At 44.4% G+C, this 15,996-nt stretch overlaps 1 protein-coding gene across 1 annotated transcript in view; it reads left to right on the top strand.

Annotated features, from left to right (window-relative positions):
• The window catches only part of PSD (pleckstrin and Sec7 domain containing), a 250,839-nt gene that overhangs the window by 144,416 nt on the left and 90,427 nt on the right, over positions 1-15,996 (top strand). The window contains exons 9-10 of the mRNA XM_053450936.1: positions 1,260-1,318; positions 3,754-3,843. Coding sequence (XP_053306911.1) covers positions 1,260-1,318; positions 3,754-3,843 — 149 coding nt within the window. The remainder of the gene's footprint in view (positions 1-1,259; positions 1,319-3,753; positions 3,844-15,996) is intronic.

Here is a 15,996-nt window from a genome sequence, read left to right as displayed (position 1 = left end):
GTCCTAGTGTGTGCGTGTCTGGGCGTCAGTGCAACAGAGCTTGTCCTGGTGTGTGTTTGGGTGTCGGTGCGGCAGAGCTTGTCCTGATGTGTGTGTTTGGGTGTTGGTGTGGCGCAGCCTGTCCTGGTGTGTGTGTTTGGGTGACTGCGTGGCAAAGCCTTCCTGCTGTGTGTGTTTGGGTGTCGGTGCGGCAGAGCCTGTCCTGGTGTGAGTGTGTTTGTGTGTTGGTGTGATAGAGCCTGTCCTGTTGTGTATTTGGTCATCTGTTTCCTGGCACTTTACTTACTGTAGGAATAAATTGAACTATTGAACACGCATCCCGTGTATGATGATTTTTACGTTAGTGTACTGATGTACTCCCCATCACATAAGATTTCATCCTTTATTATCTGCCTAGCACTGATGACATCTTTATCCAGTAAACATGGATCCTGAGGTGTCTATTTATTTCCTTAAAAAGGCCCACCCAAAACCTCAGCACCAGGCCCATGATGCTCTTAATCCGGCCCTGATCATAGGGAAAACATATCGACTTTGGAGTGATGCCAACTGTGCCTCACCATTATCTTATCAGCAATCTATAGCTTGAAATTTTATCAGTGATTGCTATTTCTATCATTCATTGACCTTACTTTTGTTATTGGTAACTGGTTATCACTGTGTGATTATGATGGTGTAATGTTATTTACAGAAAGGAACACAAACGAATGTAAAAGAACTAAAAAGTATTACCCCTGCAAAATATTAATTTACAATTTATTGTCTCATTGTTTTTGAATAACACTTTTTTAATACTGCATCCCTTACAGAGTTAAGTTATTTTATCCAGAAGCAGTGCTTTACCTAAACAATCTGAATATTTTTTCATGTTAATGCACAAAATATGTTTAAATGTACAGTAACACTTCTCAAGAGTCAGTTTTTTAAGCTGTCATCTCTTTTCTTTACCTTTTTATAGACCCATTTAATTAATGCACTTTCTCTCTGAGATATAAACACACCTGAGTATGTATGTATGAAATCATTATCTTCCTTGTTTTTGTGAACTCACAACTAAAGAAAAAATGTAATGTTTTTTTGCTACCCTAAAATGGATCATTTCTATGTATTATTTACATGCTGTTTACTGATCATTTGATAAGTTATTTTAGAGCCAACATCTAATGTTGGTTTGGTAATGTTGATGTTACATGATGCATGTTGTAATAGGACATGTAGATGTTTCCTTTGTGCCTCACCTGTTACTCTTTTACTTGTAGATGGGGTTCATACCCTGACATGTGCACTGATGCTCTTAAACACTGACCTGCATGGCCACGTATGTATAATTGTAAATTTAAAAACTTTGTTGTGAAATGCTATGTTGTGCATGTTAGGTTAATACTGTTTTCAGGTTTGACCTATAGACATCTTTTTTATTGCAATCATAATGGGGCTTTTATTGGGAAAAGCAAAAATCTGTTAAAAAAAGAGCAATCTTTTGTACCTGCTCCTGTGGTTAGAGACAATCATTTTGTCTCTGAACTCATAGAGGGCCTGTGGTTAAGATGCCCTATATCCATAGAGAAATATAATACTACCATAAGCAATGAGTGACTGTCAGATATAGGATGACAGCTCCCGTCATCCTGAGAAAGTACTTTGTAGCAAAAAACAAAAATAACTTTTAAAGTGTGGAGGTGCTTTACTAACTACTTAGTAGATGCAATGTTTGAAGTAAAATATCCTTCTGATATCACTGACTTTGAGTTGGTGAATTTCTATACATAGCTCAACATCATTACATCCAAAACAAAACCAGTTTATGCTTCACTGAGTATATTTGTTCAGAGATCTCTAACCTTATTTAATCCTTACAAATATTTTGATGGAAGGCTTATCTTCAAAGATGATCATGTAAAAAGTATTAATAAAAGTTTTGCATATTATCATAATATACCGTTGCATATACTGTAGTGTCACGTTAGCCGTTACCAAATGGGCACTCGCTCCAGAAGTTCATCAGCCCTGAATCACCTAGCAAATAATTGAGCTCCAAGCTAAGGGTCAATAACTGCAAACATGATCTCCTACTTAGCAAATGAAATAACCAGACCACGGCAGGGTATCTGTGCTGAGCAGTTCCAGAGTCTGGCGCCCAGCTAGCCAAGCCTCCAGCGGCGCATCACAGATACGTCTGCAGCAGCCCTTATGTAGAATGTTCCAGCCGGCAATGGGTCCCGGCAACGTGACAAGTAGTAGTTTAATTTATGGATGTTTGTCACAACTGAAATAAAACCATGAGGGTGGATCTGAAAAACAGTTAGATCTTGTATTATTTTTAAAAATTTTCTATTTGTAAATCATTATTTCTTTGTTCTGAAATACCATACATTTCTGCCTAAGGCATTAAAAGATTTCATGAAATTTGTAACACCAGTTCCCATAGTCTTATGCTGAAGAATCCATTGCAATCTCCCTGAGATCCCAAAATGCTCTTAGTAAAACTGCTTTTGTATGGATTAGCGTACTCCTTTTTTAATCTATCACCCAGAGCCTTTACTACAGCTTTTGTTGCCTGGGGCATGGTCCTTTGTCCTTCCCCATTCTCATGTCATATTTGCTTTGAGACTTGGAGAAGATGGAAGCTTAAGGAGGCATTGCACTGGATAGCTAAAACACCCTCACCTTACTGTGCACTGGAGAGCTACCCCACTTGCCCTGTGGAAGTTAACATCCTGATTTTTATCTCTGCAAATTCTAATTTGCTTATTTTTCTCAAACCATCTATTTGCCCTAAACTATCTCCCAATGCATCCATCTTATTCTTGTATGACCCATTATGTCTGCTATCAGAAGATTTTACAACATATATTCTAATATGTAACGTATGCCTCATCCCCTCAGAAAGTCTAGAAAGAAAACAATGTATGTAAGCTGTGCTTCTTAACAACCAAGTAGTTAAACTCTACTACTTGTTAATTGGCGACACTTGAAAACACAGCTTGTATGTTTTTACAGCTAAGAAAAAGGGATATTCTGGCAAATCAAGTTGTCTTGATGAATTTCAAATAGTCTGATTATTATAAATTATTTCAGTACAGAGTAACAAACCTGTATATTTTTCCTAATGTAATCTTTTTTACTTTGTTTCTAGGTTTTTGATATATATTAGCTAGCAAGTGTGTAGCTATTAGGAATTGCAGCAGTTTTAGTCTGAGTACTGAACCAAACCATACTTAAGAAGTAAATTGTAACATGGAACAATAAAACTGAAGTATGTTATTTCCATCTTCTTGAAAAACAAATTCCGTATTTGCTCTGAAAAATATCCCTCGTCTTATAATCAGACCTCAAGACTAATATCCAGATTCCTGCAGTGCTGCAGGGAAACTGGAACCTTCTCTCTGGCAGCCGGTGGGCGTCTGTGTGATGTGCGCACACATCCTCCGCTACAACCAGCACTTCCTCTGGGGCTTCTATGACAGAATCACATAACCTTCCGGTGCTCCACCATAGAAGTGCCGACAGCGGAGGTTGTCTGTGCGCATTCCTGGATTAAAAATGCCCCAGAATTTTCAGTTGAAATGAATGGGCAAGAAACAAAATTTGTTGCCCGAAAACGAATGGGCCAAAAATGAATAGAACAATTTGTCCAAATGTTTTTTGCCCCATTTGCACGTCTCTTATTTATTAAAAATGTACTACTTTATTGCAATTTCTTGCAATTTCTCATTAGTAACCCCTCCTAAGTCTTTATACCTTTATTTTTAGAACATTGGCAAAAGGATGTCCTGCTCAGAATTTATTGGGAACCTGGAAGGTCTTAATGCAGGAAAGGATTTCCCCAGAGAACTTCTAAAAGTAAGGCTACAAACTGTATTTTTCTTCAGGGTTATAGTCTTCATACTAAAGTTGTTATGTATTTTATTAGAGAAAACATACCAAAGAAGTTTTAGTACGTATTCCCATTGTTTACATAAGTCCCATATGCTATTAGGATCTCCATGATTTTGACAGCTTACATGGCTGAGCAACTGTTCAATGTCTTTCAACGTCATCACAAATTTCTTTGAACTGCCCCAGCATTCATTTTTGTGTAGTAGAGCTGGTGCAGTTCTGTTCGACTACATCCACAAGTATTATTTTCTTTAACAATCCTGGTGGCTATTTAGTATATTTTACATATTAAAACAGGAACAACACTAAGGGAAACTGCTGCACATGGATCAGTATGGCTTTGCGCTAGCTTAAATGGAGATCATTCCCTGTGATGGAGGTGGTACCGCTGGTACCTGGAGAGGTATCTCCATCAGATACTGCCTCCTCAGCACTGAGAAGCTGGTCAGGGTGAGGAGAACGAGTCAGTTTTACCCCGGTTTCGAACAATCACCATAAGGGTTCTCAAAGGCATCAATGGCTGGAAGTCTGAGTGGAATGTTTGTGTTGGAGAAGGCAAAAGGGTAACACCAGAGAGGCACAAACTGCAAGAAACCCAGGTCTTTTTCTAGTATTTTAAGTGACAGTCATAGGCAGATAAAGCCTTACCTAATATGAGGAATATCTGAGTGACCAGAAATTTATGAAGAGTATATTGCTACTTAAGTATATTGCTACTAATGTCCCAGTCATAAGCCTGTCTGGCTGTTAAAACACCCTTAACTCATCTGCTGTACCCCTTGTCTTTGGCACTGTCCTGGTCTCTGAGAAAGCTAAAGAAGAAAAACACAACAATGGCACATCTCTAGAAATGTATGATATAAAGTCTTGCTGAAGCACCATACAAGAATTTCAATTCCATGTCTGTCCATGCAGTACCTGATTATTATCCTGTTGAGCCCTGCACTGGTACAGCAGGCCTCAAGATTGTGTATTTGCTTCTAATGGGACCATAGTTAGAAAGCATGACCTACATGTATTTATACAAACGCTTAAAGGAGACTGCTGATTCCTAGCATGTATTTTTTAGCAACTGTTTTAAGATTTCCACCTTAAGTAACTGCAGCATTGGTTGCACCCTGAGGTTGGCCTTTAAGTGGGAGGTACTGTCAAGGTTCCCCGCTGCATTCCTGGCTTCTGTGTTAATATATGGGTTTTGTGGCTATTTCCACTCTAGTGGCCACTCTACCTGACATTAGAAATCTTACTCTAGTCTAATTGTGTCAGCTGGGCTTTGTTATCTGGTGCAGCCCTGCCCTCTATATACGTGTTGGTTTCTGCAAATGATGCCTTTGCATTGTATAAGTTGCAGCCCACTGCTGTAACTGTCAATCGGCTCCTGCTCTGTTGATATTTGCAGCATCTGTCTGTATCAACTGAGCGCTCTGTCAGTGGGCGGGTCACCACATCAGCCATGTTTTCTAGGACACATATAATTTTACCATCTTGCTCACCAGCCCAGATAAAATGCTGCCCTGCAGTATGGGGATGTACAGTTGTGATCAAAAGTTTGCATACCCTTGGAGAATTGGTAATGTATGTACCATTTAAAAGAAAACATGCGTGACCAGGCAAAACACATTTCTTTTATGTCTTATGGGATTCAGAATCAACTGTATGTTATAACAGAATGGCACAATTGTTTTGTAATAGTTGTCTATGAGGCCCCACATTCTTTCAGGTGGTTTAGTTGCCTATTCGTCATGCTTTCAGGTCATGCAAAGGCTTTGTTGGCCCCTCTCCAAACATAGCGCTTAGGGTTGTGACCATAACGCTCTATTTTGGTCTCGTCACTCTAAATGACAGCGTGCCAAAAGCTGTGAGTCGTGTCAAGTTGTTTTCGGGCATATTGCAACTGGGCTTTTTTGTGGCATTGGCGCAGTAAGGGCTTCTTTCTGGCAACTCCACCATGCAGCTAATTTTTTACTTTTTCCAGAGAAGCCTGTATTTCTCCTGAAGTTACCTGTGAGTTTTTCTTTGTACCCCGAACAAATCTTTCTTGGTCTACCTGACTTTGGCTTAGTATCAAGAGATCCCAGAATATTCCAGTTCTTAATAAGTGATTGAACACTGAATACTGAATACTGACTGCCATTTTTAAGGCTTTGGATATCTTTTTATATCCTCTTCAAAATGTTTAAAGTTACCTTGTTAGGCTAGGTTTCCACTTGGTTTTTTTTCTCTAAAAACGCCCATAAAACGCCAATTCAGCCACACGGCGTTTTTTTAGTGAAAAAACGCTGCAGCCAGATGTTAGCTGTTCTTCAATAGGAAATCGCACAATGCCATATCCACTTGGCGTTTTTCTGTTTGGCGTTTTTTCAGTCCTCTTTGGCGTTTTTCTGCTTTTTTGGGCTCTGTGGCAGTTTTTCAAAATCGCAGCATGTTGACACTCTGGCGTTTTTTGCAAGGAAATCTTGGCGTTTTTCTCCAATAGAAGTCTATGGGAGAGAAAAAACCCCATGAAAAAGCCATGTGGGTTTTCGCCTTGGCGTTTTTCATGGCGTTTTTTTCCACAGTTACAATGCAGAGGATGGACCCAGTATCTGTGTGTCCTACGAGAAATAGGCTGGAAACAAACAGTTTCACACAAAACAAAGTTCATATTGAATTTTACACCATTTAGAACAAACATGCCATTACAAACAAACATATCCAACTGGATCCTGCGTGCCAAAAGCAACAGCAAACAATTTGCACCATCATTTGGGGCCAATCTTCCTAGAGGAGAAGACATTCGGAATAAAGCATGCCTTACAAACCACAGAAAAGAGACAAAAGGGTCCGCCGAGGTGTTTAAGTAGAACTCTACCAAAGAAATGACATCAGGAGGGCGCAAGCCTGATCTCCCTCCTCGTTTCCAGAACATCATGCTTTTAACCGACCTCTCTCAACTTACCCTCCAGCGACGTCGTTCCTTCGCTCCGGTGACGAGCCTCCTGAGATCGCACAATATCCCCTATAGATGGGGCTACCCCATAAGGCTTATTGTTATCAGGGATGGCTCCGCATCTTCCATCCTCACCCCGGAGGACGGCATGGCTCTCCTGCATAAATGGGGTCTCGACTCGGCTGCTGATCCTGCGCCGCTGCCTTCTTCCGCTGCGAAAGACAAGGTCTCCCCGCAGAAGAAATTGAAGAGGGACTGGTCCACGAAGACTTGATGGCCTTCATTTGTCTGCAGGACGGTAACTAGTACATTTTTGCCTATTGGGCCTTTGGCTGTCGCCTACATTTTGCACGCTACACAGGGACTTTTTTTTTTTTTTTTTTTTTTTTTTTCTACTTATGTCTCGCCGCCTTTTTCCGCCGTCGTTTTTATTTACGCCTTATTTAAGTTTTATTGTCTTCACACCAAGAGCGCATTACATAATTGCACTCCATTTTCTCCCATGACTCCGGCTACGCCGGCTGCATTTGGGTCAGAGCCCCTCACATGTTTTGGCTTAGCCCATTCGCGGGCTTTAGATATTGTCCCTCACTAGGGATACGTTGCACTGCACCATACACCTTCTTTCATACGTTACTTTTTTTTTTTTTTTTTTTTTTTAATTTATTTTCTTACTTACACGTCGTTTTGTTCACTTATGGTACTTTTTTTTAATTTATTTATCCTTTCTATTTTCTTTATTTACACACACATTTTTCTCGGGCCCTCATCTACAGCCACGTGATGCTGTCACGCATTTTATTAGGCTGCGCGGCCTCCCGCCGGATGAGTCCTTCTCACTCACTCTTTCCCGCCCCCCAAGTGCTATTTACATCTTTAGCACGCTCTTTGCGTAGTATGTTTGGGCATTCCGCCCTGGTTCTCCATTATTTGTGTTCCTTATATGTACTTTTCTTTTTGTTTGTAATCAGTGATGCTCCTCTGATACATTTTATTATGTCTTTTTATTCTCGTGTCCTGCCGGGTCGGATGTGGTTGCTCATGCGTTGTCTCCACTCACTCCACTTTGGGGACTGGCTCCCCTGCGGGTCCTTCTTCCCTTTTCTTTTCCCTTTTTTTTTATTTTATTGTTATATAAATGGCTGATCTAGTTCTCCTGTCCATTAACGCCAAGGGCCTTAATACTCCTCAGAAACGCAACTCCTTGTGGTCTGAGGTCAAGTCACACAGAGCCAATATTGTTTGTATTCAAGAAACCCACTTTAAAAAGTCCAGCAAGATTAATTTATTTTCCAAACGCTTTCCATGGCAGTATCACTCCACGGCCACCTCTAAAAAGGTGGGAGTCTCGCTCCTCTTTTCTAATGCCCTTTCATTTTCTTTGATACATAAATGCCCTGACCCGCAGGGACGCTTCCTCATTTTGGTTTGCGACGTTAATTCCGTTCGCTACACTATAGCCTCTTTTTATGCCCCCAACACCTCCCACACTCAATTTTTTAGTTCGTTTTTATCTAAATTGGATACCCTACGGCAGGGTCAGGTCATCTTATGTGGTGATTTGAACGCGACTTTATTCCCCGAGCTGGACAGCTCCACTCATAGGACCTCCACACACACTTCTCGCACACGCACGCTTGGCTCCACGTTGTCCTCTTTGCTACACTCCAATCAACTGTTCGACGCTTGGAGGGTCCTACACCCTTCCGAGCGAGATTGCACATATTTTTCGGCACCACACACTTCATACTCCCGTATAGACTACTTTTTTCTGGACAAATTTACTTTGCAATCGGCCAAATCGTGCTCCATAGGGTCCATCTCTTGGTCCGACCATGCCCCGGTTATACTTACCCTTGCACTCTCCTATCCGGTCTCGGGCAGAGGCAGTTGGCGCCTTAACAACAGTTTGTTGTTGACTCCCGCACATAGAGAGCAAATTCAAGCGCATCTCACTGATTACTTTCACGACAACTCTTCCCCTGATCTCTCTGCAGAGACAGTGTGGAACGCTCATAAGGCGGTTATGCGTGGCAGGCTTATCAGTTTGGCTTCTCACCTTAAGAAGCAACACTTGGCGGATAAATCCTCCCTGCTTTTGCAACTTTATGACTCGGAAACTCTCCACAAACGCCATCCATCTGACTCCCTGTTGCGCAAAATCAAACACATTAAATCCCAATTAGCGGAAATCAATGCCCGTTCCACAGCATACATGCTGTTGAAGTTAAAACAAAAGTTCTACGCGAAAGGCAATAAAGCCGACTCCCTTCTGGCCAGAAAACTTAAACACATTGTGTCTCTATCCCGTCCCTCTCACATTATTGATAGTGGGGGTCGTGAGATTCGTAATCCTTCGCAGATGGTAGAGGCTTTCGCTGCTTATTACTCCAAATTATACAACTTGCATCGCGACACCACCATTTCTCAACCCTCACTCACAGACATTACCACCTATCTGGAGTCTACACACTTACCTGCCCTCGCGCCTGAACTTTCTGAGTCGCTTGCCGCGCCAATAGAGTTGAGGGAGATTGAGAGGGCCATCTGTCATCTTAAAAAGGGCTCGGCCCCGGGTCCGGATGGATTCACTGCAGCATATTATCGTTCTTTCTTACCTACTTTAGGACCTCATCTGCTTTCTCTTTTCCGCTCCTTTATGTCATCTGGCGTCGTCCCCTCTGAGAATCTTAGAGCGCATGTAGTCACTTTGCCCAAACCCGGTAAGCCGCCCACGGTATGTCCTAACTTTCGTCCCATTTCTCTTCTTAATACCGACCTGAAAATTTATGCGAAAATATTGGCGAATAGACTTGCCCCGCTCCTACCCTCCCTTCTCCACCCTGATCAGGTAGGCTTTGTTTTGGGCCGTCAGCCCTCCGACAATACCCGCAAGTTTCTGAATTCCCTTTGGGACGCAGCTAAGCGTAAATGCCCCAGCCTTTTTATTTCTTTCGACGCCGAAAAGGCGTTCGACAGACTTCACTGGGTGTTTTTGTCGAGAGTTCTTCATAAATTTAATCCCCCCCCCCTTTATACAGGGGGTCCTGGCGCTCTACGCGTCTCCCACCGCTTGCATTTCCATGATGGGTTTTCTTTCCTCCCCGTTTTCCATCACGAATGGCACCCGTCAGGGTTGCCCCCTTTCCCCCTTACTCTATACGCTCGCGCTTGAACCCTTAGCGGCTAACATACGCGCGGATCCTATGATTTCTGGGTTTCCCTTACCCAACGGAAATGAGAGCAAGCTTGGATTATTCGCGGATGACATTCTGGCGTCGGTTACCTCCCCGGAGCGCTCTCTCCCTGCTCTTTTCGCTCAATTCTCTCGCTATTCTGCTGTTTCTTATCATTCTCTTAACATCTCTAAAACGCAGGCGATGTGTCTCCATCTGGACCCGGGTTGTAGGGCTCGTCTCTCCTCTATCTATAAATTTGAGTGGAGGACGTCCCATCTCTCCTACTTGGGTATTCGATTGCCCAAGTCACTTCACGATATAAACACCTTAAACATTGTGAGGGTATGGGACTCGGTGAGGCGAGGCATCGTTAGGTGGCGGGGCTATGAGCTCTCTTGGTTGGGTAGGGTTAACGCCTTAAAAATGACAGCCCTCCCGAAACTGTTATATGTGCTTCGGACGGTCCCGGTTAGACCCCCGCGGGGGCTCTTAGGTTCTATTCAGAAATTTTTTGTTTCCTTCACGTGTATCAGAAGCAGGTCTAGAGTGGCGAACCGTACCCGGTTTGTGCCTCGGCTGCAGGGGGGTTTGGGTGTTCCCCATATAGAATCTTATCATGAGGCTTGCGTTCTGGCGCAAACTCTCCCTTTTCTTTCGCCCATCCGCCCTCCTATTTGGACGGCTCAAGAAAATAATGTTATTTCTCCTCTTACTGTTGACCAGCTCCTGTGGCTGCCCCGCTCTAGACGCCCGCGCCTTCTGCCTCTGCCCCCGACTACTAGGCACACTATTGACATATGGGATAAGGTGGCCAAACGTTTCCCTACTCTACATCGCCTTACACGTATTACTCCCTTACGGGTTTTGGAGTTGCTCATTCCTGATTTTTCTATTTCCCATTGGGTTCGCCCAGGTCTCTCCTCACTGGGGGATCTCTTTGAGGACGGGACTCTGCGCCCTTTTTCACACTTCACATCTACACACAATATTCCACATCACGACTTTTTTCGCTACCTCCAGGTCCGTCATCTCCTGGGCTCCTTGCCCTCGTCGGTGTGTCACTCTACCCCGCTCCTCCGCCAGGTGGCCGCCTTATGCGGCTCAGCTCCCAGGTTTCCAGGGGGTATCTCTATTTGGTACTCGGTGTTGCTGTCCCGTTTCTCTGCCCATAAGCTGCCTCATATGCTTGCCTGGGAGAGGGAGCTGGGAAAGGAATTCCCACTAGATACATGGCTGGAGGCGGAGGAGGCGATGCGGGGGGGTCACTCAATGCACCAATCACATAGAGCTCCAAAAGAAGCTCAGTTGTCGCTGGTATCTCACCCGGCTCGTCTTTCTCGTATGTGGCCAACCCAATCCAAACTTTGCTGGAGGGGCTGTGGCCAATCTGGCTCTATGCTTCATATATGGTGGAGCTGTCCAGTTCTGAAGCCGCTTTGGTTGGAGATATTTGCCCTGCTCCGCCGCATTTTTCACTGCCCTTTTGATTTTTCTCCGGAATTTGCTTTACTACATGTGTTCCCCGATCCTATCCCCTCCTCGACACGTAAGCTTCTCATACACATTCTCCTAGCCACTAAATTATGCATTGCCAGACACTGGAAAGCGCCTCTCCCTCCTACCGTCGATGACATAGTTTCCACCACTGAGAGGCATAGGGTCTTGGAGAAAATGTCCCATGACTCGTCTTGCACGTCTCATCTATACTTGAAAGTCTGGACTCCCTGGCTTGCTAGCCAGGTCCTCTCTGATTATTGTTAATCGCTTGCCTTCCACCACACCCGGCCGGCACTCTGTTGTTTTGGTAGGATGTCGCGGGCTATTTTTGTGCCCGCTGTTATGCGGCCTCGGCCGTCTGATGTATCACTGATTCGCTTTTGTTTTGGTTTGCTTATGTTACATTTATTTTGCTTTTATGATCACTTGCGCTATACATCTCCACTCATCATACGCCATTTATATCACACTGTATTGCAGGTGGTCTGGTTGCTTCCACGTTATGGTTATTGTATGTTTTGAGTAAAACTGAAAAATCTTCATCGGTATCGGTTTCTGTTATGAGTCCGACTGATGTGAACTATCGTTCCTCTGCGCATTATTTTACTTGCTATTTTATGATCTGTCTTGTAGATCGCCGTGCGGTCCGACTGTTACAAGTTCCGTCCTGCGTGTCGGATGTTATTTGTCTTGGGTCCTGCGCGACTCTTTATTTATAACCCGTTTTCCGATGAATAATAAAAACTTTTACTTACAAAAAAAAAAAGCCACAGGTATGGGAAATTAACCTTTAATTGCCATTTTAACCCCTGTGTGTCACCTTGTGTGTCTGTAACAAGGACAAAAATTCAATGGTAGGTACATTTTTGATCAGGGCTATTTGGGTGATATATGTTATCATTATGATTTTAAAAAGATCTAAACAACTATGTGAATACCTCCTGACACCTCCTTTTATGACTCCAATCCACCTCTGATTTTAACACTATTGGCGGATCAAAGAACCTTGTTATCTGCTTTCCATTCTTAACCATATTATTTGACTGATACCTAAAGAGAGGTCTTTCCATCATATACCATGCATCTTCCCTCCTCCCTAATTTCCTTGCCCAGTTCGTGAGAGTAGGAAGGTAATCAGGCATATGGGCTGGAGGGCAGAACCAAGGCAATAGAGGATAAAAATTTACCTTAAACAACTGTGTCCTTAAAAAAAGGGTTTCTGACCGTCGAGGAAGATGGTGAGCCGCCGCTCACCCACGAACCCGACGATGGGACGCAATAAAAAGCAGCAACCAGACCAGCCTACACCCGGGGTCTTTCCCGCTCGGTCTCCGCTTTCCTGCGGGACTACTTACACACTTCGGCCGACCTCACCTTACAGGCCTCTGGGGACCAGGAGGCAGGATCTCCCGCCAGCTTCTCCTCTCAAGATGACATCCCGCCTGCTCCATCTGTCTCCCAGCCTCCCCACACACCTCTCCCTGTTCACACCCGCGAGACGTTGAAGAATACATTTTCCTCTCCTTGATCCCTTGCTATGGAATCGACGTGGCCGTTCACGTACGGATCTGATACCAACCTGTTCTCAGGGAAATACCTGAGACAGGGCGCGTAAAGAAAAAAAGAGAATTGTTTGTGGGTTTTTTTTCTCCTATTCCCCTATTGCTTACGCTACATGTACTACAGGCCCTATCTCTTTTTGCCGACCTACCTCCTAAGAAGGCTGTCTTTGATACCATGCTAGACCGTCGCACTGCTGTTTCCTCTCTCCACGGAGCTCACCTGGCTCCCCACTACAGACGGGCAATCCACGAACATTAATTAACACACGTTTTTTTTTTACCTCTCCATGTCTTTTGTACACTTGTACGAATTCCGTTTGCACACTGCAATAGCTGATCGACCCCGCATGTTATTCTGTCACTATATATAACACTACTATTACTGCTCAGGGTATGCGTCCGCTATATCCTCGATAGTTGGGGTTTATGTAGTAGATGTAAATTGTATGATATGAATGTACACTCATTGAGTCCTGTTACTTATCTGAGGGTTTTATTTTAACTCCTTACCTACTGTTGCTCTGCTCCGCATGTTCCAGAATTGCTCTCCAATGCTATAATGATGCTCTTACTGCTAGAGATGTGCACCTGCTACGTCCCCTGTGGGCTCAACATCCTGCAGCCTTCAGGCTCGTTGTCCAGCAGTGGAGTTTACCCAAAATCGACCTTATGGCCTCCAGGGCAAATGCTCAGGTGCCGGCCTTCTTCTCCCTCAATCCTCAGGATCATCCTTTGGCAGTAGATGCCTTCGCCCAGGCCTGGAATTTCCATCTCGACTATGTTTTTTCTACCATCTCGTTGATTTCCAAGGTTCTTCGGAAGATCAAGAACGACAATGCCTCTGTTATCCTCATCGCTCCAGACTGACCAAGGCGATTATGGTATTCGGACTTAATCAACCTCAGTGTCGACAGCCCTGTGAGGCTCCCGGCTTGGAAAGATCTTCTTCGTCAGGGCCAGTTTCTTCACCCTCATCCGGAGATCTTCCAGATCACCCCAGCATTATATACTCGATCAGATGTTGCAAGAGGACTCGCTTTTTGGTCATAAGGTCCTAGAGGCTGTGTTGTCTTAATGTTTTTTGCCCACCCTTCGTCTTGGGTATATCTATCTAAGTGTCACCAGGGATGGCAGGAAAGTTCTACTTACCGAGAGCTTCTTTTCCCTGCCGATCCCTGGTGACACATTTGTTCCCTCCCTTCCTGTTTCAATAAAGATTTTTTGCATCATGTTTGTTTTTCCTGTGTGGTCTTTGGTATTTACTGAGGATAGCAGATGGGGAGGGGCTTTTAAGTTTTTTGGAGTCCTGCCCATATCAGGTACGGAGGAGGAGTCTATCTAAGTGTCACCAGGGATCGCCAGGGAAAAGAAGCTCTCGGTAAGTAGAACTTACTGTTTCCGTGCCCCATGGTTCCTACTCCCAAATCGATTACTTTTTTCTCCCCTATCAGTACTCCACCCTGTTGCGACGGGCCCATATAGGCTTAACGACGTGGTCTTACCACGCCCCGCTAGTTATGACCATTGATTCTCCTCTTCTTCACCTGACTAAACGCTCCTGACGCTTAAATGAATCCCCCCCGCCTCACAGTTTGGGAAGCACATAAAAGCGTGCTGAGAGGGCACTATATTAGAATCTGCTCGCAAAGCAAGAAAGCAGAGGGCCTAGCTATTTCTTCTTTATGCAAAAAGATTATGGCTACGAAACAAGCTCATAAGGAGTCATTGTCTGGTGAGCTCCAGCAGCAGCTCCTGCTGCTCTGGAGGGATCTAACGACCCTTAAATAATAAACACCATAGCGCGTATCTACGCAACAGAGCGCTGTTCCATGTGCACGGCAACAAGCCTGGAAAATTTGTGGCAAGGGCTCTTCGCCAGTCCCGTCACCTCACTTATGTTCCTAAGATCTGTTCGTCAGATGGTCATTTACATGTCCTTCACTCGGACATATCTGCTAGTTTTCTCAACTACTTTTCCGACCTCTTTAATCTTCCTCCTCATGGGGGCGAATCACCTCCCCGCAGCGATGCAGGGGACCTGGATCCTCCTGTGTTATCCCCCCTCCAACTTACCGGTGCTTCTGAGTCCCCGGTTCGCGATTCGCGTAGACAACTTCCGCTGCAGCCGGGAGGAGGTGCGGTTAGCAGCGGGGGTTGTCTGCATCCATCGCGCAGACCTTCCCCGGCTGTCAGAGATCAGAGGTTTACACGCTGCCCGGACTCAGAAGCACTGGTAAGTTTGGAGGAGGGAGGGAGTGTTAAATGGGGGGCATAAGGCATTTCTGGAGGCAGAGTGCTCTGTGAAATGCCTTTTAACCCTCTATACGCCACTCTGCCTCCTGAAATGCCTTATACCTCCCTATATGCCACTCTTCCCCATAATATGCCTTTTAACCCCCTAAATGCCAGAGTATAGGGGTATAAGGCAATTCTGGAGGCAGAGTGGCACATAGGGGGTCAAAAGGCATATCATGGGGCACAGTGGCATATAGAGGGTTAAAAGGCAAATCATGGGGCACAGTGGCATTTAGAGGGTTAAAAGGCATATCATGGAGTACAGTGACATATAGGGGGAATAAGGCATTTCTGGGGCAGAGTGGCAAGCCTGGGGGCAGATGTGCGTAACTAGGGGGGCAGGTTGAAAAAAAGGAAATAAAAACAAAACATTTTTCTCAATCATAGCTTTTATTAATCAATCATAGCATCTATCACACTTATCCCTAAAGAGGGTAAAGACTCTGAATAGTGTGGCAGCTACCGCTCAATTTCTCTCCTTAACTCCGACCGGAAGCTCTTTGCTAAAATCCTTGCGACTCGGCTGCAGCCTTTTTTACCCGCTTTGGTCCACTCAGAACAATCGGGTTTGGTTCCAGGCCGTGACACTAAGGATGGGAACATCCGCGCCCTGGACTTACTCCATTATGTGAAATACACCTCTACCTCCTCCATT

Source organism: Spea bombifrons, chromosome 11, assembly GCF_027358695.1.
Source record: "Spea bombifrons isolate aSpeBom1 chromosome 11, aSpeBom1.2.pri, whole genome shotgun sequence".
Lineage (NCBI taxonomy): Eukaryota > Metazoa > Chordata > Amphibia > Anura > Pelobatidae > Spea > Spea bombifrons.
This window is presented reverse-complemented; position numbering and strand designations above follow the sequence as displayed.